This window comes from Mauremys reevesii, linkage group 2, assembly GCF_016161935.1.
Source record: "Mauremys reevesii isolate NIE-2019 linkage group 2, ASM1616193v1, whole genome shotgun sequence".
In the NCBI taxonomy this organism is placed as follows: Eukaryota; Metazoa; Chordata; order Testudines; family Geoemydidae; genus Mauremys; species Mauremys reevesii.
In genome coordinates, this window is record NC_052624.1 from 250,004,434 (window position 1) to 250,031,285 (window position 26,852).

Consider the following 26,852-nt stretch of genomic DNA (forward strand, 5'->3'; position numbering starts at 1 on the left):
CCCCTTGTCCACATGTTTGTTGACCCCTTCAAAGAATTCTAATAGATTAGTAAGACACGATTTCCCTTTACAGAAACCATGTTGACTATTGCTCAAGAGTTTATGTTTTTCTATGTGTCTGACAATTTTATTCTTTACTATTGTTTCAACTAATTTGCCCGGTACCGACGTTAGACTTACCGGTCTGTAATTGCCGGGATCACCCCTAGAGCCCTTTTTAAATATTGGCGTTACATTAGCTAACTTCCAGTCATTGGGTACTGAAGCTGATTTAAAGGACAGGTTACAAACCTTAGTTAATAGTTCCGCAACTTCACATTTGAGTTCTTTCAGAACTCTTGGGTGAATGCCTTCTGGTCCCGGTGACTTGTTAATGTTGAGTTTATCAATTAATTCCAAAACCTCCTCTAGTGACACTTCAATCTGTGACAGTTCCTCAGATTTGTCACCTACAAAAGCCAGCTCAGGTTTGGGAATCTCCCTAACATCCTCAGCCGTGAAGACTGAAGCAAAGAATCCATTTAGTTTCTCCGCAATGACTTTATCGTCTTTAAGCGCTCCTTTTGTATTTTGATCATCAAGGGGCCTCACTGGTTGTTTAGAAGGCTTCCTGCTTCTGATGTACTTAAAAAACATTTTGTTATTACCTTTGGAGTTTTTGGCTAGCCGTTCTTCAAACTCCTCTTTGGCTTTTCTTATTACACTCTTGCACTTAAGTTGGCAGTGTTTGTGCTCCTTTCTATTTGCCTCACTAGGATTTGACTTCCACTTTTTAAAGGAAGTCTTTTTATCTCTCACTGATTCTTTTACATGGTTGTTAAGCCACGGTGGCTCTTTTTTAGTTCTTTTACTGTTTTTCTTAATTTGGGGTATACATTGAAGTTGGGCCTCTATTATGGTGTCTTTAAAAAGGGCCCATGCAACTTGCAGGGATTTCACTTTAGTCACTGTACCTTTTAACTTTTGTCTAACCAACCCCCTCATTTTTGTATAGTTCCCCCTTTTGAAATTAAATGCCACAGTGTTGGGCAGTTGTGTTCTTGCCACCACAGGGATGTTGAATGCTATTGTATTATGGTCACTCTTTCCAAGCGGTCCTGCTATAGTTACCTCTTGGACCAGCTCCTGCGCTCCACTCAGGATTAAATCTAGAGTTGCCTCTCCCCTTGTGGGTTCCCGTACCAGCTGCTCCATGAAGCAGTCATTTAAAGTATCGAGAAATTTTATCTCTGCATTTCGTCCTGAAGTGAAATGTTCCCAGTCAATATGGGGATAATTGAAATCCCCCACTATTATTGGGTTCTTAATTTTGATAGCCTCTCTAATTTCCCTTAGCATTTCATCATCACTATTACTGTCCTGGTCAGGTGGTCAATAATAGATCCCTAATGTTATATTTTTACTAGAGCATGAAATTTCTATCCATAGAGACTCTATGGAACATGTGGATTCGCTTACGATTTTTACTTCATTTGAATCTACACTTTCTTTCACATATAGTGCCACTCCTCCCCCTGCACGACCTGTTCTGTCCTTCCGATATATTTTGTACCCCGGAATGATTGTGTCCCATTGGTTGCTCTCAGTCCACCAGGTTTCTGTGATGCCTATTATATCTATATCCTCCTTTATCACAAGGCACTCTAGTTCACCCATCTTATTATTTAGACTTCTGGCATTTGTGTACAAGCACTTTAAAAACTTGTCCCTGTTTATTAGCCTGCCTTTTTCTGATGTGCCAGATTCTTTTTTATGTGACTGTTTATCATCTGATCTGGCCCTTACATTATACTTTTCAGTCCTCTGCTCCTGACTATAACCTGGAGATTCTCTATCATCAGACTCCCCTAAGAGAAGTCTGTGTCCGATCCACACGCTCCTCTGCAGCAGTCGGCTTTCCCCCATCTCCTAGTTTAAAAACTGCTCTACAACCTTTTAATGTTTAGTGCCAGCAGTCTGGTTCCACTTTGGTTTAGGTGGAGCCCATCTCTCCTGTATAGGCTCCTCCCATACCAGAAATTTCCCCAGTTCCTAATGAACGTGAACCCCTCCTACCTACACCATCCTCTCATCCATGCATTGAGACTCTGAAGCTCTGCCTGCCTACCTGGCCCTGCGCGTGGAACTGGGAGCATTTCTGAAAATGCCACCATAGAGGTCCTGGATTTCAGTCTCTTCCCTAGCAGCCTAAATTTGGCTTCCAGGACATCTCTCCTACCCTTCCCTATGTCATTGGTACCTACATGTACCACGACCACTGGCTCCTCCCCAGCACTACACATAAGTCTATCTAGATGCCTCGAGAGATCCGCAACCTTCGCACCAGGCAGGCAAGTCACCATACGGTTCTCCCGGTCATCACAGACCCAGCTATCTACATTTCTAATAATCGAATCTCCCATTACTAACACCTGCCTTTTCCTAGAAACTGGAGTTCCCTCCCCTGGAGAGGCAACCTCAGTGCGAGAGGCAACCCCAGCACCATCTGGAAGGAGGGTCCCAACTATGGGAAGGTTTCCCTCTGCTCCCATTGACTGCTCTGCTTCCCTGGGCCTTTCTTCCTCCTCAACAGCACAGGAGCTGTCTGAGCGGAGGTGGGACAATTCTACAGTGTCCCGGAAAGCCTCATCAACATACCTCTCTGCCTCTCTTAGCTCCTCCAGTTCTGCCACCCTGGCCTCCAAAGTCTGTACATGGTCTCTGAGGGCCAGGAGCTCCTTGCACCGACTGCACACATACGCCACCCGCCCACAGGGCAGGTAATCATACATGCAACACTCAGCGCAATAAACTGGATAGCCCCCACCCTGCTGCTGGGCTTCTGCCTGCATTGTCTCCTAGTTAATGTAAGGGTGGTTTAAAGAAAGAGGTTTTGAATGTAGTTTGGTTTATAGGTTTTAGGACTTTAGGGGGGGGGGCACAGGGAAGGGGTTACGGCCAGCGAGGGACTCCCGCTCCCTTCCCAACTCCCTTGCGAAACTCCCTGTTAGCAGCCCCTGTTCACAAAGCTCCCTGGTCGCTTGTGCGCGGCTTTATAAAGCCCTGGCCTGAGTGAATGCCCCGCCCACTGATTAAGGCTCAGCCAATTACCAGAGGCTTCGAGCTTTCAAACCTGCCTCCAACTGCCAGCCAGAGCACACGGTCCCTCAAACAACCAAACAAACAAACAGACTGACAAACACAAGCTCAGCACACAGCAAGCTCAGCACACAGTAATGTGGCCCTTCCGCTCAGGGCAGCATGGCCTAATGGCCAGCATCAATAAAACGACCCTTCTGCTCAGAGCAATGCAGCCTAATGGCCAGAGTCAATAACATGGCCCTTTCATTCAGGGCAGTGTGGCCTAATGGCCAGTGTCAATAACACAGTCCCTTCTGTTCACGGCAGTGTGGCCTGATGGCTGGAGTCCATAAAGCAACTCTTCTAGCCAGGGCAGTGTGGCCTAATGGTCAGAGTCAATAAAGTCTCATCCCTCTGTGGGGTTGTGTGGCCTATTGGCCCACTGGGGAAGTGGGTCGCCACTCAGGGATGTGTGGCATCCTGGGTAGGGGGACTCGGGCCCTCTCTGCTGCTCCAAGCCCCAGCCCAGGGCCCTGGTTACTCGCTACCGAGTTAGCAGGGATCGTCCCGAAACATGCTGACTGGGTTCCCGGTTCACCCAGCAGAGGTGAAGGGGAGTGGCTTCCTCAGCCTGCAATGCACAGGCAACCCCTGAAGAGCTAGGGTGAGGTAGGTACACCCTGTCACACCATGACTAATCCATACTTTGCCTGTCTCTTCAGCAGACGGTAGCCTAATACAGGGCATTTTGGTGAAGTGGTCTATACCATAGAGATCATTATGAACCTGTTAGACTCTGGTAGCTTCACAACAAAATCCAATGTAATAGTGGCCCAGGGTCCAGATGGAGAGTCTAGAGTTTGGAGTAGGCTGCAGGGTTTGTGGAGCAGCATCTTGGCTTGAGTACACACATTGCAGGATTCTATGAAGGCCTGTATTATGGGGTGCATTTGGGGCCACAAGAAAAGATGGGTCAACAATTGCTGAGTTTTAAAGTGGCCCAGGTGTCCCGTCAGGGGGAAGTCACGGCATAGCTGTAAGGCTTCCGCTCTCATCTTACCTGGGGGAACGTAACTGCATTTATTCATGAACATGACCCCCTCTGGAATGTCATGTGGTTCTCTGTCAATGCCAGCTAGCTTGTGAGGTGGAATTTTTGAAGCAGAATGAATCAGTGTGACCAGATCCTGGCAAAAAGTTGCGGGGCTCGAGGATGTGGGCCAGTTCCTGGCTAGGTCCATGTGGTTCAGACTCAAAGCTCTGCGACATGGCATCGGACTTGCCATCTCTTGTTCTGGGGCAATATGTGATGGTGAAGATGAACCACGAAAAGAATACAGCCCGCTTGAGTAAACCAGAGCTGTCATCTCTGTGGCACCCCGGGTTGGGGGACTCGGGCCCTCCCTGCTCCTTTGAGCAGGGTTACTCACCACCAAGTCAGCAGGGATCCTCCCAAAACATGCTGATTGGTTCCCTAGTCCATCCACTGAAGCAAAGTCTGAGCCCCCTGGACTGCTTCCTATCCTGGGGATGGTCCTTCCTATGCAATGGTCCACAGTTCCTATGGATCTCTGGGGTCCTCAGGCAGTGTAGCTCCTCATAACACAGCCTCCTCTCTGGGTTCGTCAATCAGCCTGGAATCTGTCTAGGGCTCTGTGTGCCTTGGCTTTGGGGTCAGGACCTGTAGCAGCTCCCTGGAGAGAGCCTGCAGGTTGCGTCCTTTCCTTTCAGCAGCTTGCCCAGACTGAACTGGGCTGCTTCCTTTTATATCTTGCCTCCAGGCTGAGCATGCCCAGCAGAGGTGAAGGGGTGTGGCTTCCTCAGCCTGCAATGCATAATTAACCCTTGCTGGGTTAGGGTGTGGTAGGTACACCTGTCACAGTGTCTTTGGGAGAGTACGGCCCTGATTGCCATACTAGAGGCATCGGCTTCTACTAGAAAGCTCATGTTGTATCCAGGTGGGCCAGTATGGGTGCAGTGGTAAAGGCAAGTTTCAGCTGATAGAATGCATGCTGGGTTTCAGGGGAACCACTGGAACTTGGCATTCTTTCAGAGCAGAACAATGAGGGGCCCAATTTATTCTGAGAAATGTAAGATAAACAGCTGACAAAAATTCATAAACCCTAAAGCATTGCAAATCACAGGTTATGTGGGGGTGATCCAGTCATGAACAGCCTGGACCTTGTGTGGGTCCCAGCACCGGCTCCAGGGGTTTTGCCGCCCCAAGCAGCCAAAAAAAAAAATAAATTCAGCGGGAGGTCCTTCGCTCCGAGCAGGGGTGAAGGACCCTCCGCCGAATTGCCGCCGAATACTTGAAAGTGCCGCCCCGCTCCGGAGTGGCCACCCCACTTGATAAGCTGGTGGGTCCATATTGATTCCTTTGGGGGAATCAGGATATTCTGTGATAGCCCAGAAATTCTGTGGAAATCTGGTCAAACGCATACTTCTGAAGCTTAGTCTAGAGTCTGTACTACTGTAAATGCTCCAGGACCACTCAAACAAAAATATGTCTGGGGATTGGTCCTGCTTTGAGCAGGGGGTTGGACTAGATGACCTCCTGAGGTCCCTTCCAACCCTGATATTCTATAATTCTATGATTCTATGAAATGTGACTAGTGTGCTGCTCAGGGCTGTCTGAGAAGATCAGGATATTGTCTAGATAAAACACTACATATTGGTCTAGCACATTACAGAACACATTGCTGATAAAGTACTGGAAGGTAGCCAGGGTATTAGGCTGAACCGCATCACCAGATATTCAAAATGATCATAGCACATTTGGAAGGCAGTCTTCCATTTATCACCTTCCCTAACACATATGAGGTTATAGGCTCCCCGGAGACCCAATTTAGTAAATATAGGGGCAGCCCACATGCGATCCAGTAACTCAAGAACCAGGAGCAGAGGGTATTGGTTCCTCGTCGTTATTTGATTCACGATGTAACAGTCAACACAGAGTCGGAGACTGCTGTCTTCTTTTCTGTCTAAGAGGACTGGGGCACCAGCTGGTGATGTTGATTTGTCAATAAACCCTTGGGCCAGACTCTCCTGAAGGTATTCCCAGAGTGTGGTCAATTCAGGTTCAGCCGTGGTGTAAATCTGCCTGAACAGCAGTTTTGGCCCCAGGTGTAATTCTATGGGGCAGTTGTAGGCCTGATATGGGGGAAGGTTTTTCACGTTCCTCTTTTCAAACACATTTTTCATAATTCTAGTATTTTAGGGGAAGTTCCGATGTAGCTCAAGGGGGTGCGTCTGCCAGGGCCATCACCTTTGCCTTCACTCCCCTGGCAGGTCCAAATGCTGGGACTGAATTTGCCTGCCACTGACAGTGCTGTTAACAAAATGCAGAAGGGAAGATGATGTCTTGTTTTTGCCAGTGAATTAGGGGATTATGATGGGTCAGCCAGGGAATTCCAAGGATCAGGGGGAAGTGTGGAGAATTAATTGCATTGTGTTATGCAGGGGCGGCTCTAGGTATTTTGCCGCCCCAAGCATGGCAGGCAGGCTGCCTTCGGCGGCTTGCCTGAGGGAGGTCCCCAGTCCCGCGGATTCGGTGGTGCGCTTGCGGGAGGTCCGCCGAAGCCGCGGGACCAGCGGACCCTCCGCAGGCATGCCGCCAAAGGCAGCCTGTCTGCCGCCCTCGCAGCGACTGGCAGAGCGCCCCCCGTGGCTTGCCGCCCCAAGCACGCGCTTGGCATGCTGGTGCCTAGAGCCGCCCCTGGTGTTATGGTACCCCTAAATGTCAGTTTTCAGAAGGGCTGTTTCCTAAGTCACAGAGACTGAAGAAAGAGGCAACCCATCAGTAGTTTCTATGAGGTCTGCAACTAACTTGTATTGCAAAGCAATTTGTAGAAACCAGGCAGTTGTGGCATCTATGAAGTTGTCAGCAACTCCTGAATTGACAAGAGCCCATTGGACTGGAATCCATTGTTCCACCTTGGGAATGTGCAGCTGAACAGGTACCTGAAAGTGAGGGACATCCTGACATGGTGCACGATGTGTCCCAGTCAGACTGAGATGTGGGGGAACTTCTTTCCTTTAGTGCCCAGGCCCACCCCCTTAGCAGGCCTGGGCCACCTCATTTCCCAGACCCTTCAGGGCTTGCGTGAGACAGTTCAAAATAGAGTGGCCCGATTTTTCACAATAGAAGCATATATGGTGCCAACAATGACATATTCTGTCTTCGTGGGTGAGCCACCAATGGGCAATATCCACCTGCATCTGTTTGGTGCAAAGTGCAGACATCAAGGGAACAACATGCAGAGAGGGATGTTGCAGGGAGCCCCTTTTTTCTTCCCTTCTTTCACACAGCTGGTTATCTATATGAATGGTGAGATCCATGAAGGCATTTAAACTCATGGGCATCTCTACACAGGCAATCTCATCGTTTATTACTTCCCACAGACCCCACCAAAACTGATACAGTTGCACTGCCTCATTCTATTCAGTATCTGCCATGAAAGTGCACTGTGTAGGTAGCCGCTGTATCCTTCCCCTGCCAGAATTTCCTCAGAGCAGTCTTGACTGTTCAAGCTTGGTGCAGATCATCCAATATTACTGACATGGACTGGAGCAAGGGTAGGCAACCTATGGCACGGGTGCCGAAGGCGGCACGCGAGCTGATTTTCAACGGCACTCACACTGCCTGGGTCCTGGCCACTGGTCCGGGTGGCTCTGCATTTCATTTAATTTTAAATGAAGCTTCTTCAACATTTTGAAACCTTATTTACTTTACAATAGTTATTTACTAAACAATACTTTAGTTATATGTTATAGACTTATAGAAAGAGTCATTACATTAAAAACATTAAAATGTATTACTGGCACGCGAGACCTTAAATTAGAGTGAATAAATGAAGACTCGGCACACCACTTCTGAAAGGTTGCTGACCCCTGGACTGGAGGAAAGCATTTCTGTTAAAAAGAACCAGGCTATCATTCTCCAGCAGCGGGGAGGCCCAGTCTAGTGCTTCTCTCATTAGCAGGCTGATAGGCAAGCTCACATTGGACAAATCAGAGTTGTAGGTCTGAGGACATGTCAAAAACAAGTGACGACATTGGTTAATGAAGCTCCAGAACTGCTGGCAGGACCCATTAAATATTCTGGAAGGGGAACCTTAGGACCCTGTTCAGGGTGGGGCTCTTCAAGGAGTCCACAAGTGTGGCATTTTCTGCACACAGCTGGTCTACTTGTACCTGGAGTAGTTGGTTCACCGTGTCAGCTTTGTGACCTGATCCTGGAGGGCTTAGCCACCTGAAGGCACGTGGCTCACTCAGGTGAGTCCAGTGCTTCCAGAGGCAGTGACTGGGCTGCTGAATCCATTCATCTCACACTGGGCCCACTCCTGTGGGTTATAGTGTCTGTAAAAGCAGTCAGGGCTGCAGCATGGGCAGTCTTGCCTATGGGTTAGAGCGGAGTGTGGGCCAAGGGCCAGGAGCCAGTTACCAGGAATCAGGCCAGGTTGGAATGCCAGGAGATCAGAATTGTGAGAGAAACCAGAAAGCAGGGATCAAGAGTCAGTTACCAAGAGTCAGGTTGAGTCAGGACACCAGGAGGTCAGGTTAGGGTGACAGAACCAGAAGGCAGGAAACAGGAAGCAGTACCGAGAGACAAGCCGAGTCAGGATACCAGGAGATCAGGATCAGACGATGAAACCGGAAGGCAGGCACCAGGAGGCAGTTACTAAGAGTCAGGCTAAGTCAGAATTTCAGGAGGTCATTATCAGAGGGCTGGAGCAGCTAAACACCAGACCAGCAGCCCACAGACAACTTCCTGTTTCCTCCTCTGTCTTCAATAGGCCTATAAAAGCAACCAAGCAGTAAGCCAATGGCACAGGAGCTGTAGCACAAGTGCAGCAAACAAAGCTGTAAACAAGGGAGTTTGGGGATGGGGGTGCAGGGTTCTGGTTTTGTTTTGGTGTTGTTGGTTTTTTGTTTGTTTTTCCCCTTGACAGGAATTTAGGCAGTAAAGGTACAGAGGCTGCAGTAGTAATGACCAAAGCAATGGAAGAAGCACAGAATCATAGAATATCAGGGTTGGAAGGGACCTCAGGAGGTCATCTAGTCCAACCCCCTGCTCAAAGCAGGACCAACACCAACTAAATCATCCCAGCCAGGGCTTTGTCAAGCCTGACCTTAAAAACCTCTAAGGAAGGAGATTCCACCACCTCCCTAGGTAACCCATTCCAGTGCTTCACCACCCTCCTAGTGAAAAAGTTTTTCCTAATATCCAACCTAAATCTCCCCCACTGCAGCTTGAGACCATTACTTTTTGTTCTATCATCTGGTACCACTGAGAACAGTCTAGATCCATCCTCTTTGGAACCCCCTTTCAGGTAATTGAAAGCAGCTATCAAATCCCCCCTCGTTCTTCTCTTCTGCAGACTAAACAATCCCAGTTTCCTCAGCCTCTCCTCATAAATCATGTGCTCCAGCCTCCTAATAATTTTTGTTGCCCTCTACTGGACTCTTTCCAATTTTTCCACATCCTTCTTGTAGTGTGGGGCCCAAAACTGGACACAGTACCCCAAATGAGGCTTCACCAATGTCGAATAGAGGGGAATGATCACATCCCTCAATCTGCTGGCAATGCTCCTACTTATACAGCCCAAAATGCCATTAGCCTTCGTGGCAACAAGGGCACACTGTTGACTCATATCCAGCTTCTCATCCACTGTAACCCCTAGGTCCTTTTCTGCAGAACTGCTGCCTAGCCACTCAGTCCCTACTCTGTAGTAGTGCATGGGATTCTTCCATCCTATGTGCAGGACTCTGCACTTGTCCTTGTTGAACCTCATCAGGTTTCTTTTGGCCCAATCCTCTAATTTGTCTAGGTCCCTCTGTATCCTATCTCTACCCTCCAGAGTATCTATCACTCCTCCCAGTTTAGTATCATCTGCAAACTTGCTGAAGGTGCAATCCACGCCATCCTCCAGTTCATTAATGAAGATATTGAACAAAACCAGCCCCAGGACCGACCCTTGGGGCATTCCACTTGATACCGGCTGCCAACTAGACATGGAGCCATTGATCACTACCCGTTGAGCCTGACGATCTAGCCAGCTTTCTAGCCACCTTATAGTCCAATGAAGATGACCAGATGTGGAAGCTGCAGGATGTACATGATGCTAGAGCGGGTACCTGAAAAGAACTTAATTTGTATGAAGTGCCACCTGATAGAGCTGATGAAAGAGAAGATCTGAGGCTTGGAGATACAGATGGAAACTATGGTTAAGTTTTGAGGGGGGTTTGAGCAGATGATGGAGCAAAGGCAAGAGGAGGCTGAAGGAAAAAGTCAAGACTTGCAAATGCAAACTGGACTGAAGAACTCTGAGGGGAGACTGCTGGGTGAGGAAAGTGGCCAGAGGAAGCATGTGACTACGAGAGGAAAAGACCAGATAGTGAAGGAGAAATAGAGCTCAGGAACAGGTTTGCTGAGTTGGAAAATGAAGAAGGGTGTGGCAGGCAGTAACTGAAGGTGGGAGGGCAAGGAAGAATAGAAGTGTGGCTAGTCCTAGAAGAAGAGGGGAAGAGTCAATGGAGATACCCAGAGTTCAGAGCTTCAGGAGGATACAGGATAACTTGCAGAAGATTGCAAGGGAGAATAAAAGACAAAAGGACTTGCAGCCAGAAAGAACAGGCAGATGGCTGGAGAATCACACCATCACCAGGAAAAGGCAGGTTTACATGACTGGTGACTCCTACTAAGAACAGACAGGCCTGTCACCAGAGCTGATTTGGAGAACAGAAGGGTGACTATTTGTTGGGAGCTAAGATACGGGATGTGGACCTGAGGCTGACGAGGATCCTAATGTGAGCAGGAAAGAATCCACTGATTATCCTTCATGTGGGAACAAATGACACAGCTAGATTCTTGCTGGAACATATCCATGGAGACTATGCCAGGCTGAGGAAGACACTTAAGGAAATGGAGGCTTAGGTGATCTTCACTGGGATTTTGCCTGTCCCTAGAGGAGGAGAACGAATGTGAGACAAGATTATGATGATCAACAGATGGCTCAGGCAGTGGTGCTACAAGGAGGGCTTTGGGATGTTTGACCACTGGGAGGCATTCAAGGATAGAGGACTGTTCTCATGGGATGGACTCATCCTGAGTAGGGAGGGAAACAGACTTCATGGATGGAGGTTGGCACAATTCATTACAAGAGCTTTAAACTAGGAACTCAGGGGAGACTGTTGGGAGATGCTCATGTAATCTCCATGCCTGATTTTAAGATTGAGAGAGAGGAAAATCAAGTAAGAAAGGATATAGCAATGAAGAAAGGAACAGCAGTGGGTAGGAGCATGGGTATTAAGAGAAAGGATAGTGCTGATACCAGTCAGGTAGGTGATATTGGCAGTAATATGATTGTACCCAATTGGATGAGGAATGTGGGCGAAGCCAAGCTGCAATAGTTAAGATGTTTGTACACCAATGCAAAGAGTCTGGGTAACAAACTGGAGGAACAGGAAGTGAAACCAGATATTACAGGGATAAAAGAAACATGGTGGAATAGTAGTTATGACTGGAGTACTGGTATTGAAGGGTCCTTGCTGTTCAGGAAAGACAGAAATAAAGGCAAAGGTGTTGGAGTAGCATTTTATATTAATGATAAGGTAGACTCAGGGGCGGCTCTAGGCACCAGCAAACCAAGCTGTTGCCTGGGGCGGCCAAATCTAGGGGGCGGCAGGCTGGGCCGGTGGACCTGCCGCAGTCATGCCTGCGGGAGGTCCACCGGAGCCGCGGCCGACCGGACCTGCCGCAGGCATGACTGCGGAGGGGGCGCTCGTCCCGCGGCTCGGCTGGACCTCCCGCAGGCATGACTGCGGCAGCTCAAGCAGAGCCGCCGGACCCGCGAACCGTCCGCACCCGTGCCCGCGGGAGGTCCGCTGTTCCCGCGGCTCCGGTGGAGCTCCCGCAGTCATGCCTGCGGCAGGTCCGCTCGTCCCGGGGCTCCGGTGGACCTGCCGCGGGAGCTCAACCGGAGCCGCGGGAAGAGGGGACCCGCCGCGGGACCGAGGAAGGGCGGCGCAGCACACCGCGCTGCCTGGGGCAGCCTATTTTCTAGAGCCGCCCCTGGGTAGACTGTAAAGAAATTAGAAGTGATGGAATGGATAAGGCAGTCTGTTTGAGCCAAAATCACTTTGAGGAAGAAAGCTACTAGAGATCCCCTAATATAGTGCTTGAGGTGTGCTACAGACCACCCGGATCCAGTTTGGATATGGACATCTTTAATGTTTTTAATTAAACAAACACTACTGGGAATTGTCTGATTCTGGGAGACTTTAACTTCCCATGTGTAGATTGGAGGACAAGTGTTACTAATAACAATAGGGCCCAGATTTTCCTGGGTGTGATAGCTGACAGATTTCGTCACCAAATAATTGCTGAAACAACACCACTCCTGCACCCCAATCCCTTTCTCTGAGCCCCTCCTGCACCCCAATCCCCTGCTCTGAGCCCCCTAACCCTCTGTCCTGAGCCCCTGCTATGCCCCCGCACCTCTCCTGCACCCCAACCCCCTGCCCTGAGCCCCCTAACCACCTGCCCTGAGCCCCCTCCCACACTCTGCACCCCCTCCTGCACCCAGCCCCCTGCCCTGTGCCTCCTCCTGCACCTCATACTCCTCCTGCATCCCTGCCCTGATCCCCCTCCTGCACCCCAGCCCCCTGCCCCAGCCCTACATTCATGGCCCTGCATACAATTTCCACACCCAGATGTGGCCCTCAGGCCAAAAAGTTTGCCCACCCCTGGACTAGATGATCACAATGGTTCCTTCTGACCTTAAAGTTTATGAGCTGATTATCCCATTCCCTAGTAAGATTTGGAGATCTGTAGCAGATACCAACTAATACCACATCTTGTGCTTTATCAGTTAGGACACTGTTATATAAGCATTCAAGATCATGTTCTTTCAAGTTATCAGTGACTCAGAAATACACACTACCGTTTTTTACATAAAGTGCCACTCCCCTTTCCCTTTTGCCCACTCAGTCTTTCCTAAATAAGCTATAACCATTGATATTAACACTGAATCACAATAGGCATGATTCATCCCATTGAGCAAACAGCTGTCATTTTGGAAATATGTTTTCAAACATTTCTAAATATCAGAAGCCAAAATATTTCTATTACCAAATTAAACCCAAGTTTTGTACAGAATAAATGTCCCTACTGGCTTAGGGCAGGTGACCTAAATTTAATAAAGCTTAGGGAAGTGTGTCATACTGTATGCCCTGCTTGTGACTTTAAAATCTTACATTTATAGAGCATCTTTCATTCTGTTTTCATTAAGACATTTATTCATATTCAGTTTTATAAAAAAAAACCTTTTGTATAAAGCCTTAATTTTCACCCTGATTCTGACCTCACACTAGTTTTGCAAACATATAACTCAGCCAGCTTCAGTGGTTATTCCTGAATTACCCTTGTATTAGTGAAATAATCAGAATTAGAACCATTGTGTCTGCATTATTCACTCATGTCCATTATGCATGGGTAATTCTAAATGCTCAGAAACAACATGTATCTACCCTTCTTTATAAGCATTAAAAACAATGGGAAATACCTTTGCTGCCTTCTAGTGTCCTTAAGGACCTTTAGTCTTTCAATGTCCATCCAGAGCCACCAGTACCTTTCACCCAAAGTTCCTTTTATGAACTTCTTGAATCTTTCAAACTCATTTCTGTTGCCAATATCATAAGTTCTGTGACTGGTACACCAGGCAGCCCGACTGTCTGTGACATCACTTTCAGACCTTGAACTTGAACTCACTTCTTCAGTCTCCTGTTTTATGCAATGTCCTTTGGAGTCTAACTTGTTGGACGGAGAGATATTCTGAGAAGTAAGTGGCTCTGCAGCAGTAGCAGAAAGTTGATTATTTGATAACTCATGTATAAATACTTTGGACAGTTTACTGAAGTTCATATCAGTCTTGCTCTTAGCGGCCGGTTCTCCCGTCAGTTTTGAAACTGATTCATTCACTATATACTGAATATAAGCTGATGTAAACTCGTCTAATGTTTGAAAAGCTGCCATTTCCTGTCTACCATCGTATTCCAGATTTTCTTTCTCCTCAGCACCATTCTCCCATTTCTGGTCTAGGTATACTCTTAACATAGTGTGGGAAGGAGTGTCAGCAATGGATACAGAAGTGTCAACCTCTGTACTTTTGGATCTCCCTCTAACATTGTTAGTTTTTGCAGTTCCTGTCCTCTGGGGGATGGGGAGACTCCTTTGACTGTATTCCATATCCAGGGAATCCACTCCTGCATTAAATCAAAAGAGATAATTGAAAACGCTCTCAGATTCAAAACTGTTCTCCTGGTGAACAGAAACAAGTTTTCAAGTTACAAAAACTGGAACATATTTGCATTTTATTGTTGACAGCAATGGAAAGTGCCATACTGCCACAGTTGGGATCAGCAAATGTGCTTGAGCTGCAGCTACCTTGCAATAAACAGGAGGAGTCTTCTGCCATAACGTTCTCTGCAAGAGCCCCTTGAGTCTGTGAAACTCACTCCCCACTCTGGTCCACCAGATCCCTGCATTCTCAACCATCCAAGCCCAACACATTCCAAGGCAACCTACCTTGCCAGCTGGCACCCCACCAACTGGCATCCCAACCCACAGGCATCTCCACCCCCAGAGCACCTACTAAATGTCTGGTCATGCTGCTAGGCCCATCTTTTCTCCAATGCCTGTGACGAGATGGTGGTTTGAGGTGGGAGGCGTTTTTTATTTAGGAGCAAGAGGGAATGGTAAATGGTAGCTGTTTATCTACCTATGATGGAATGGAAAATGTATTACTTGTCATATTGGAAAATGGCATGAGTTTATTGATTTTAATTGTTGTCAGAGCATTGGACAGGCGCCTGTCAATGGAATAACATCTTTTTATACATGGAAAGAGTAAATATACAAGAATATGTCTGGGACCTTGGATCCTAGGACCCTATGATTATAAGAACTGCCATACTGGGTCAAACCAAAGGTCCATCCAGCCCAGTATCCTGTCCTCCAACAGTGGCCAATGTCACGTGGCCCAGAGGGAATGAACAGATTGGGTAATCATCAAGTGATCCATCTCTCATCGCCCATTCCCAGCTTCTGGCAAACAGAGGATAGGGACACTATCCCTGCCCATCCTGTGTAATAGCCATCGATGAACATATCCTCCATGAATGTATCTATTTCTTTTTTGAACCCTGTTACAGTCTTGACTTTCACAACATCCTCTGGTAGAGTTACACAGGTTGACTGTGCTTTGTGGAAAGAAATACTTCCTTTTCTTTGTTTTAAATCTGCTGCCTATTAATTTCATTTGGTGACCTCCAGTTCTTGTGTAATGAGAAGGAGTAAATAACATTTCCTTATTTACTTTCTCCACCACAGTCATGATTTTATAGACGTCTATCATATCCCCTCTTAGTCATCTCTTTTCCAAGTTGAAAAGTTCCAGTCTTATTAATCTCTCCTCGTACAGAAGCTGTTCCATACCCTTAATATTTTTGTTGCCCTTTTCTGAACCTTTTCCAATTCCAATATATCTTTTTTGAGATGAGGTGACCACATCTGCATGCAGTATTCAAGATGTGGGTGAACCATGGATTTATATAGAGGCAATATGATATTTTCTGTCTTATTATCTATTCCTTTCTTAATGATTCCCAACATTCTGTTTGCTTTTTTGACTGCCACTGCACATTGAGTGGATGTTTTCAGAGAACTATCCACAATGACTCCAAAATCTCTTTCTTAAGTGGGAACAGCTAAATTAGCTCCCATCATTTTATATGTACAGTTGGGATTATGTGTTCCAATGTGCATTAGTTCGCATTTATCAACATTGAATTTCATCTGCCATTTTGTTGTCCAGTCACCCAGTTTTGTGAGATTCCCTTCGTAGTCTGCTTTGAACTTCACTATCTTGAGTAGTTTTGTATCATCTGCAAATTTTGCTACCTCACTCTTTATCCCTTTTTCCAGATCATTTATGAATATGTTGAATAGAACTGGTCCCAGTACAGACCCCTGGGGGACACTACTATTTACCTCTCTCCATTCTGAAAACGGACCATTTATTTCTACCCTTTGTTTCCTATCTTTTAACCAGTTACTGATCCATAAGAGGACCTTCCCTCTTATCCCATGACAGCTATATTGCCTAAGAGCCTTTGGTGAGGGACCTTGTTAAAGGCTTTCTGAAAATCAAAGTACTCTATATCCACTGGATTCCCCCTGGTCCACCTGCTTGTTGACCCTCTCAAAGAATGACTGTAGATTGGTGAGGCATGATTTCCCTTTATAAAAAACATATTGACTCTTCCCCAATAAATTATATTCATCTATATGTGTGACAATTCTGTTCTTTACTATAGTTTCAACCAGTTTGCCCGGTACTGAAGTCAGGCTTATCGGCCTGTAATTGCCAGGATCACCTCTGGAGCCCTTTTTAAAAATTGCTGTCATATTAACTATCCTCCAGTCATCTGGTACAGAAGCTTATTTAAATGATAGGTTACAAACCAGTTAGTTAGTATTTAGTAGTTCTGCAATTTCACATTTGAGTTCCTACAGATCAAATCTTTAACCCAAAAAGGAATCAGTTCTGTTCACAATAGTTTCATTAATAATGTGTTTAGATAAATAACCAGCTCCCTTCTCTCTCTCCCTGTACCATTGAGGCAGCTCCATTTCTTTTTGCTCCACTCCCACTCATCCCCTTTAGCCATCCTCCCTTTGATTGGCAGTTCAGTGCAGATATTCTCATGTTATTAAACTGGCCTCCAGCCTCCCCCGTTGTTCTTAACTGCTGAGCAGGAAACCTGACACTTTTACTTGCCCAGATTCCTTCTGCGTATCCCAGGCTTCTGGGCAATAGGATTTTTCCAGTCCAGATGGTAGTTGGCACAAGTGACCATTTATCTATAAATATTGCTTACCTAGATTACTGCTGCTACTGCTGTATAAATCAGCTGTGTAAGACTGAGCAGAAAAACTACATGTGCCTTGAGAAGGAACGGAATCTAAATAGAAAGCAAGAAAAAACAAAGCCATAATTCTACCATTGCTATACAGCATCTTGGTTTCAATTTGTTTTTTAAATTTGAGGGTTAACCGAATCCCATCCATATTCCTGTAACCATTCAGCACAACAAGAGATATAAGTATCCATGTTTCAGTGCACAAGACATCCATTACTAATCACAGTTTAGGATGGGCAGATTATTCCATCATTTTCCATTATAGTATTTCTTGTAACTTCCTGTGAATTATGTAGTGGTGGACAATGTCACAGGCAGAATACTGAATGGAATGGATCACTGGTCAGATCTGGTATAGAAATTCCTATGTTCCATACTCACACTATTCCACATTTTAAAAATATTTTTAAATTTTAAAAATCCACCAATTTTCATAACACTGAATCTAATCTAATTTACCCTAATTCTTAATCTACATTGATGAAGGAATAATTCAAATATTATTTTATTACATAACAGATAAAAAATATCACAAGTGGCAAAAAACGTCAGGCTAACCCATTGTCCTGATCCACCAGTGGCATAAATTCCAGCTAGAGGTGTGTGTCAGGAATCCCAGCCTGCAGCAGAGCTAGTCTCTAGGCAGCCTCGTCAGTACAGTTGGTCTGCAGCAGGCTGTCTGATTACCCAAGCAACTGATTGTCCGCAGATGCCAGCAGATTGGCTCTTAAACCAGCAGCAGGTCACTGGCTTTTCAATGCTCATGCTCATTGCTGTGCCTGCTCCTGCTTTGAACCCATTCTTGTCTGCCACCCTGCTTGCAGTTCCTGCCCTCTGGTTTAACCCTCAGCTCCGGCTCCTGACTACGGTCTCCAGCTTGACCCTTGGCTCTGGTACCAAGTTTTTGCCTTCCAGTTTTACCCTTGGCTTTGGCGCCCAGTGACTGACTACAGCTCTGACTCTGGCCACTAGGCGAGACTGCCCTCATCCTGGTTGGCTGACACTGCTATCTGACCATGCCCTGCACCTCATATTCCAAGGATGTTCCCATGAGATAACTATGCTGCAACCAAACCTCACCTGTGCCAATTCTTTGACTCTGCCCCCAGTCCATTGAGGTTAAGGAAGGGAAGTACTGTGCATGCATAATGCCTTTTAGATTGAAGGAGCAGCAGATTTTGCATGACAGCGTAATAGCCAGACACAGATGAAAAACAGAGCTCCACACTAGAAGACAAAGCTCTCAGGCAGGAGAGCTAATAGATCCATAGGGTGAAAACTCACTGATTATTGGACAACTGAGGGGAGGATCAAGAAGAAAGACTGTCCACATGGCTACTAGCAACCCTCAGTAAGGAAAAAGTGAATGCGTTGGGATATGGGGGTGCATTGCTAAGGGACTCACTGAAGTGTTGTGGTTAAAAGTTCTTGCAGATTTAGATCATGCTAAAACACTTTGTGGCTCCCCCAACATTTGAAGCCACTATTCTCTGAGCAGAAAAACGTAACAGCAAAGTGGACCTCCCGCTGGTTTCCATTCCAGTCCCAGCCCAAGGCAATACAGATCCTGCAAGTGCTGTACAGTCTTGACCTGGCTGCTTGCAGCTCTGCATAAACTAATGATTAAGCCATGACTTACATATTAGTGCAACCCCCGTATATTCATGATTAATGAATGAGTCAGCATATTTTACAAAGGTAGGTTTCCAGAGCAAGAATGTCCTGAGGCATTATCATACTACCCCATCCAATGCTTTGGATCCACATGGCCCTGATGAGGCAATTCTCAAACACAACAGCTTCTGTGTTCTCACAGGACTGGGGAGAGACATAGTTCCTACACTTCCCCATGTGTTTGGGTTTTTCTGATCCATTTTGCTTCCCTCTGCTCTGCATAGCAGAGGAGAGGTTAGGGGCCACGTATAGTAAGTGGCATTTAACATTGAGGGAGTAGAGAGGAAATACATCTATTCTTTTCCCCCATCCAAGTTCCTAGGTATTGTACTGTAGGCCACAGAACAATAACAAGCAGATATAGCAGCATTACCCAAACTCTAGAATAGCTTTTATTTCAATCTTGTCGTATTTGTTATCTAAATAACATGGCTGCACCATTACTACTTACCTGGGCTGACCTTGTGGTTGTATGCAATAGTTCTCTGAGGGCCTGTAGACCAATACTGTGTGCCTTGAATTTGAGTGGAAACTAAAGGATGAGTAATTGTATCTGTAGTTGTTGTTTGCTGACTTTTTTTGGCTAGTGTAAACCAATCCTTTGTCTGAGTAACTGTAGCCTATGAAAAGCAACATTAAAGAAGTTCAGTGTAGCTTATACAATAATTCAATTTTTTCTATTTGTTGTAGAGCTTCTCAGAAAGAGATCTTATTGTCTGTGGTTATTCTGTGCTCTCTCACCACGTAGGTTTTGTTATCATGATGGTTCACAATGGATGTAGAAATGTTGAGGGAAACCTGCCAGGATTGAAGTATGGCCCCTGAACTAAGGGGAGGAGTTTGAGACCAGGGCCAGGAAGAGACGTGGGGAGAGGTCTCTCCAGAGAGGCCACAGTGGTGTGAATCTGGAAGCTGGGAAGGCAGCCAGGAGTGAAACACAGCTTTATGGAAGAAGGGCTGCTTGTGGGTATTCTATCCCAAGGGAGAATAAGTTGGAGCCCAGAATTCAGGGCTAGGCAGAAATCTGAAGGAAAAGACTCTCCAGAGAGGCCGGGGGCTGGAGTGGGAACATCAGAGCTCCCTCTGCACTTAGAGGAAACTGGAATTGTTGTGATAAATGGGCCTACAAATTTACCCTGATTGTGAACTTAACTGAAAAGTGAGTGAAAGTTTGTAAAATGTCATAATAACATATAACACCAAATGTTAATGGGCAAAGATGCAAGAGGAAGACAGACAGACTAAATTAGTACAAAGGGTCTTAGCCCATTGTGCTCAATCCAGCACAAAATTGCTGCCATTGCCTATACGTTGTGCTGATTTTACCTTGCCAAGTGAAACATAGAACTTTCTCATAATTAGTTCCTCTTCATCCTCCTCAGGAAAAGGAGGTGTCAGCTCTCTTTTCATAATCCAGGGATAATACGTTGTATCTATAATGAAGTTAATACCAGTTCTGCTCCATTCTACCTGCGAAAGCAGTTTAGCTAACCTACAGTTAAATATATTAGGAGACAAATGAGTAGTTCAGTTTAAGCATTCATCAAGACATTCGTTTCATTTATCTTTACAACTGACAGTAAGAAACGTTAGCATTCTCAAAATAAATTCTAAAGGGGAACTTCCTGTTCTACTTATCTTCTATTTTACCCCCTTGACCATAGTTACATATGTGAAGAATGACAGCCATTCTACGGCTCATAGAGACAGAGAAGAATTCCTCCTAAAGCTAGGCATGGTATACATTAGGCTTGGGCCTGGAGTTTATATCTGAATCCAGCTCCAAATCCAAACTTCACCAGAGATGCGAGGGGGAGGGGGAGGGGAGGAGTGTTCGGATCTGGTGTTCTGGGTCAAATTCGGTCTCTTTTCCCCTCCCATCTGTGCTCACTTTGGCCCTGATTCAGGAAGGTCCTTAAGCATGTGTTTAGTTTTAAATACTAACTTCAGTGGGAATTAATTACATGATTAGAGCTCATTTTATATAATTTTTTTTTGTTTAATGAAGAAAATGGTTTGATACAACAGAAAAGGCTTAGGCATGTCCATTTATTGCCTGAAGGGAAAATACAGCATTTCTCTAGGATTTGTTATCCTTTGTACAATTTTGTCTCCAATGTAAGCATAGTCTTCAGTATATTGAATATTGTTACAGTTACTGCAAACATTTTAAAATATTTTTATGCAGCACTCAGTGCCCAAAGAACTGGTCAATTTCTACAATAAAAAAGGGACTTGGTAAGCCAGGACACCAGGCAGCCACTCTTAGGGACTCACCAGCACAGCTGTGATCATCCTGCACACTCCAACCAACAGAACCCAGACATGAACTTTAGGGATCTGGAGGAAGGGCCTTCCCCAGTAGGTCCAAGGCCCTGGGACATCCTCTCAAAGGAGGTCAGGAAGAATACAAGTACATCAGGTCATGCTACAAGACTCACCATTTTGCCTTAGCATTCCTCAAAGAACCTGGGCAGAGGAAAATCTAGCAGACATAGCAGCTTTATCCTAATTCTAGAATAGCTTTTATTTCAATCTTATCATTTTATGGACAAGGAAAATTAGAGTCAAGAGGAAGTGGAGAAAAAGCATCAGCCTCATTTTAATTTATCCAAATCACTGAAATTATGTGGGTTACATGGGGCAAAAGATCTGAGAAAATGTAAGCGCTATGACAAGACAAACTAAATAGAGGAGATAGATTAACAAATTTAAAACTTGATATGACATTACAGTGGGCAATACCTGTATTCAAAGTAACAATCACTTTTTAGAAAGGCTGGGAGTCTTTCTTTCTTAATCCACTGAATTCCCTGTTCTCGCTCAAGACGCTGTTAAAACAAAAAAACCATCAAATATCTGTTAAAGTTTCACTTCATCAAGTTTTATTTGCCACACAGTTAATTGATAGGTTACCTTGCAGTAATTCCAGCAAAGTAAACAACTTTCCCCCTCAAACATAGTCTAACCAGACAAGTGAATTAATTTACCTTCTTATAACTCCTGAGGGTCTGATTCTGATCTTTCTTAAAACTGCATACATGGAAACTTAAGCCATTGGAATTTCCCTGTTCAAAACTAGTGCAAGTGACAGAGGAATGCAAATCAGAGTACCAACTGCAATATGAAACAGGTAACTTTGCTGACTATACTTATTTTAAAAATAACCACAGTTAGTGTTTTCATCAATATTTTGAGGGCTGAGGAAACTTTCAAATGGTCTTAACAAGAGCCCCAAAGCAGGAGAACTGTGGATATTTTTAAAAAACCCACAGTTTTCACCTACACCCATATGATGTATTGAGGACCGTGTTAGAATTGCAAGGTATCACTTTAAATGTGTGTGAGGGGTAGGGCTGTTTCCTGGTCCTGCTTTCAGGCTAGGGAGCTCTGTAGCAAAGCATGCAATCCACATCTGTCTGGAAAGAGCCATCTTAAAGCAAAGTGGGATGAATTGTGCCTCTCTGCCTTAGGGAGCAGCCTGTAGGTTCTTGGGTGTTACAGTTCTGAATTCTAAGAAATAAAGTAATGGTACATTGAAAGCTTCCAGCAAGTGTATTTATGTTTTTATCTAATTTTTCTGTGTGTATGCCATGAATATAATAAGCAGTTATATACTGGGTTAATTCTGACATCGGTGGAATTATTACTGATTTACACCAGCATACATGAGAGGAGAAGCAGTCTCATAGTATCTCTCTATTGGTTAATAAGAAATAAACCTAAAATCTGGCACCTTTGACAGCTTTATAAATCCTGAAGAGTTGAGCTTTTTCACTTCTCTCAGGTGTATTTCTCTGTTCCTAGATTGTATTTTAGTGACTTGATTGCTGGTGAAATTGATGGCTTGGAAGAATGAAATCCACAACTTGTCCACAGGTGTAGTATACACAGGGACAAAATGATGGATGTTTAGCAGTTTGCTACCTCAATTAATCAGTACTGGGCTAGGTCCTGAATTATCTTTCTGTGAGCTAATATTTCATAAGGGACAAGGGTTATTTCTGCTCCATAAATATCCCCAAGGGAGTTAAAATACATAAATTACTTTGAAAAGTAGGTGGTTTCTTTTAAATAAAAGAAAATATATCAAAACGATGAAGGCTTATGTTGGCTGTGGGTCATATCCTTTGTGGAGATGAAGAATAATTATTTTCATCCCTATAATGTATGCCTCTTTTTGGTAACTGATAAGGTTTTTGGAAATACAGAAGGTTGTCTCTTTATTTTGGTCAATCTCCCTGGATGTAAGAAAAATATTTGTAACATTTATGTACCAGTTGAATCAAATCCTGATGTTTTATTTGAGTTATTTATAGCATGTTTAATTCTCCTGTGAGTGGATGATATGCAAATTTATATTTATCATCTGAAGGAAAGCATTCTCAGAAAAAGAGTTCTAAATTTAATACAGTAGATTTTGTAACTAGGTCCAGCTTTAGGCATTGTGGGACCCAATCCAGCATAGTTTTGAAGCATGTGTTTAACTTTAGGCATGTGGATGGTCTCATAGACTGCTCAGGTCTTATTTAAGTGCTTTGCTGGAACCTATGTGAAATAAGATATGCAGAACCTCTACCAGTTTCCTTCTCTACTTGTTAATAGTTCTTCCCATTACTGCATATGCCTTTCCTTCATATATTTCACCCCCGATTGATTCTTGACTGACCTCAGATCAATGCATACATACCCCACATCTGTAATAAACCAAGACATGTACCGTTTTCCTGTTCATAAGTCTAAACAGGCTGAGAGGGAGACAAGGACTGAGAAAGAGAACACAAGATGTATTATCGCTGTTGGCAGGATACAACAGCTGTGGCTGATTTTTTCTACTTTGTGTAGCTGCTGTTCTGATTTTTGGCATGCTGGTATGCCCCAGCAGCTTCTGAATTCATGCCTGTTAGTCATAGGTACCATACAAAAGTAGAGGGGGCATACAAATCACCCATCCAGGATGCCAGAAGGAAGAACAGAGGTGCAACATGCCAAAAAAAAAAGTGTCAGGAATGCCCTGAAGAATATTTTTCTTTATAAAGGTCACAATATTTCCCTTATGTGAAAAATCCCATGGAGGGTCAATTATTCTTAGAAACAATGCAGCACTGTCCCCTTCTCCCAACCTATGAGAGAGGCATTAGTGGTGGTGAAGAAGAGGCAGGATATTCAGAGAAACCCAGCAAAAACCCTGCTGATCTTAGGAAGAAACATATCCCCTTTATGCAACACCACTGAAATCAATGTAGTTGCTTATTTCAAGGCTGAATTTGACCTAGAACAGTGGTTCATAACCATTTTTGGTACCTTATCTGGACCTTGGATGTTGAACCTGCTTATACTGTGGTCACTATTACTTAGTGACTCCGATACCGTCACTTCTTGAATTTACTCCTGTGGGTTACTTAAGACTAAGTCAAGAACAGCTTCACTTCTCGTGAGCTCTATAACTTGCTGCTCCATTGTGCCATTGGACTTGTGTATATGTGAGCAGTTGAAGGCCGTCAGTACTATACTTTAGTTAGATTTTGCTGCCTCTTTGACCTCTCTTAACATTGTGCATTCAATTTTGTTTTCTTATCTGTAGGCTGATATAGTGCTGCTGCTGCCCCATTTCTTCAGCCTAGTCTGTCTTTCCTGTTTAGTTTGCCACCAAATATTGTGGTACTACAGATATTTTTCTCATTCTATTGTGAGCCAGAATCTCTGCTTCACCGAGTTAATGCTCAGCAAAGCAGAGAGGCAGCCAGTTAGAGCTCTCTGATTCTCTACAGGGCCGCCCAGAGAATTCCGGGGGCCCGGGGTCTTCGGTGGCGGGGGGCCCCCGCTCAGGGGCGGCTCTAGACCCCAGCGCGCCGAAGACCTGGGGGGCGGCATTTGGCTCCGGTTGAGCTCCCGCAGGCATGCCTGCGGCAGGTCGACCGGAGCCCGGGACGAGTGACTGCGGCGGGTGCCGTGGTCCCGCGGCTCCACTGGACCTGCCGCAGTCATGCCTGCGGCAGGTCCAGCCGAGCCGCGGGACGAGCGCCCCCTCCGCAGTCTTGCCTGCGGCAGGTCCACTCGTCCCGGGCTCCGGTGGACCTGCCGCAGGCATGACTGCGGGAGCTCAACCGGAACCGCAGGGGCCCCAGAAAACACTCGTGGGGGCCCCTGCGGGACGCGGGGCCTGGGGCAAATTGCCCCTCTTGCCCCCCCCTCTGGGCGGCCCTGATTCTCTAACTGGCCTCCAGCCCTGGCATAAGATAGAGCAGCCTCATTCCTAATTTTTATAGGGCATTAGAACTAGGGCTGTCAAAATTAATTGCAATTAAAAAAATTGATCGCGATTAATCGTGCTGTTAAACAATAATAGAATACCATTTATTTAAATATTTTTGGATGTTTTCTACATTTTCAAATATATTGATTTCAATTACAACACAGAATACAAAGTGTACAGTGTTCACTTTATATTTATTTTTATTACAAATATTTGCAATATTTGCAATATTACAAATAAAAAACAAAAGAAATAGTATTTTTCAATTCACCTAATACAAGTACTGTAGTGCAATCTTTTTGTAATGAAAGTTGAACTTACAAATGTAGAATTATGTACAAAAAATAACTGCATTCAAAAAGAAAACAAGTCCTACAAGTCCACTCAGTCCTACTTCAGCCAATCATTCAGACAAATAAGTTTGGTTACAATTTGCAGGACATAATGCTGCCTATGTCTTGTTTACAATGTAATCCGAAAGTGAGAGCAGGCATTCGCATGGCTCTGTTGTAACTGGCATCACAAGATATTTACGTGCCAGATGCGCTAAAGATTCATAAGTCCTTTCATTCTTCAACCACCATTCCAGAAGACATGTGTCAATGCTCATGATGGGTTCTGCTCAATAATGATCCAAAGCAGAGCGAACCGATACATGTTCATTTTCATCATCTGAGTCAGATGCCACCAGCAGAAGGTTGATTTTCTTTTTTGGTGGTTCAGATTCTATAGTTTCCACATCCGAGTATTGCTCTTTTAAGACATCTGAAAGCATGCTCCACACCTCATCCCTCTCAGATTTTGGAAGGCACTTCAGATTCTTAAACCTTGGGTCGAGTGCTGTATCTATCCTTAGAAATCTCACATTGGTACGTTCTTTGCGTTTTGTCAAATGTGCTGTGAAAGTGTTCTTAAAATCAAACATGTGCTTGGTCATCATCTGAGACTGCTATAACATGAAATATATGGCAGAATTCAGGTAAAACAGAACAGGAGACATACAATTCTCCCCCAAGGAGTTCAGTCACAAATTTAATTAACACATTATTTTTTTAGAGCCTCATCAGCATGGAAGCACATCCTCTGGAATGCTGGCTGAAGCATGAAGAGGCATATGAATGTTTAGCACATCTGGCACGTAAATACCTTGCAACACTGGCTACAAAAGTGCCATGTGAATGTCTGTTCTCACTTTCAGGTGACATTGTAAATAAGAAGCAGTCAGTGATATCTCCTGTAAATGTAAACAAACTTGTTTGTCTTAGCAATTGGCTGAACAAGAAGTAGGACTGAGTGGACTTGTAGGCTCTAAAGTTTTACATTGTTTTGTTTTTGAGTGCAGTTATGTAACAAAAAAAAATCTACATTTGTAAGCAGGGCTGGCTCTACTGTTTTTGCCACCCCAAGCAGCGCGTCGAATTGCCGCCGCAGACGGCAGGGGCAGTCCGTGTGCCATTAGGGCGGCACACGCATTTCCATGGCGGTGGCAATTCGGTGGCAGCTTCTGTCTTCAGCCGGAAGACAGAAGCCGCCAAATTGCCATCGCGGGCAGCTGAACTTAGAAACTGCTGGGCCACCGCGGAAACACATTTGCTGCCCTAACTGCAGACGAACTGCCCCTGCTGTCCGCGTCAATTTGGCGCCCTGCTTGGAGCCGCAAAAACACACAGACTGCTGCCCCTTGCAGATTGCCGCCCCAAGCACCTGCTTGGAATGCTGGTGCCTGGAGCCAGCCCTGTTTGTAAATTACACTTTCATGGTAAAGAGATTGCACTACAGTACTTTTATGAGGTGAATTGAAAAATACTATTTCTTTTGTTTATTCATTTTTACAGTGCAAATATTTGTAATAAAAAATAAGTGAGCACTGTACACT

General features: G+C 45.1%; 1 protein-coding gene across 11 annotated transcripts in view; it reads right to left on the minus strand.

Annotated features, from left to right (window-relative positions):
• RGS22 (regulator of G protein signaling 22) overlaps positions 1–26,852 on the minus strand; it is a 112,563-nt gene that overhangs the window by 67,300 nt on the left and 18,411 nt on the right. For all 11 annotated transcript variants that reach the window (XR_005595201.1, XM_039527818.1, XM_039527823.1 and 8 more), the window contains 5 exons: positions 21,466–21,551; positions 20,047–20,212; positions 19,172–19,340; positions 17,005–17,088; positions 13,629–14,328 (listed from right to left, as the gene is read on the minus strand). Coding sequence is in view for 10 of the 11 variants with exons in the window: in XM_039527818.1 (XP_039383752.1) it covers positions 13,629–14,328; positions 17,005–17,088; positions 19,172–19,340; positions 20,047–20,212; positions 21,466–21,551 (1,205 nt within the window). In the remaining variant the exon portion in view is untranslated. The remainder of the gene's footprint in view (positions 1–13,628; positions 14,329–17,004; positions 17,089–19,171; positions 19,341–20,046; positions 20,213–21,465; positions 21,552–26,852) is intronic.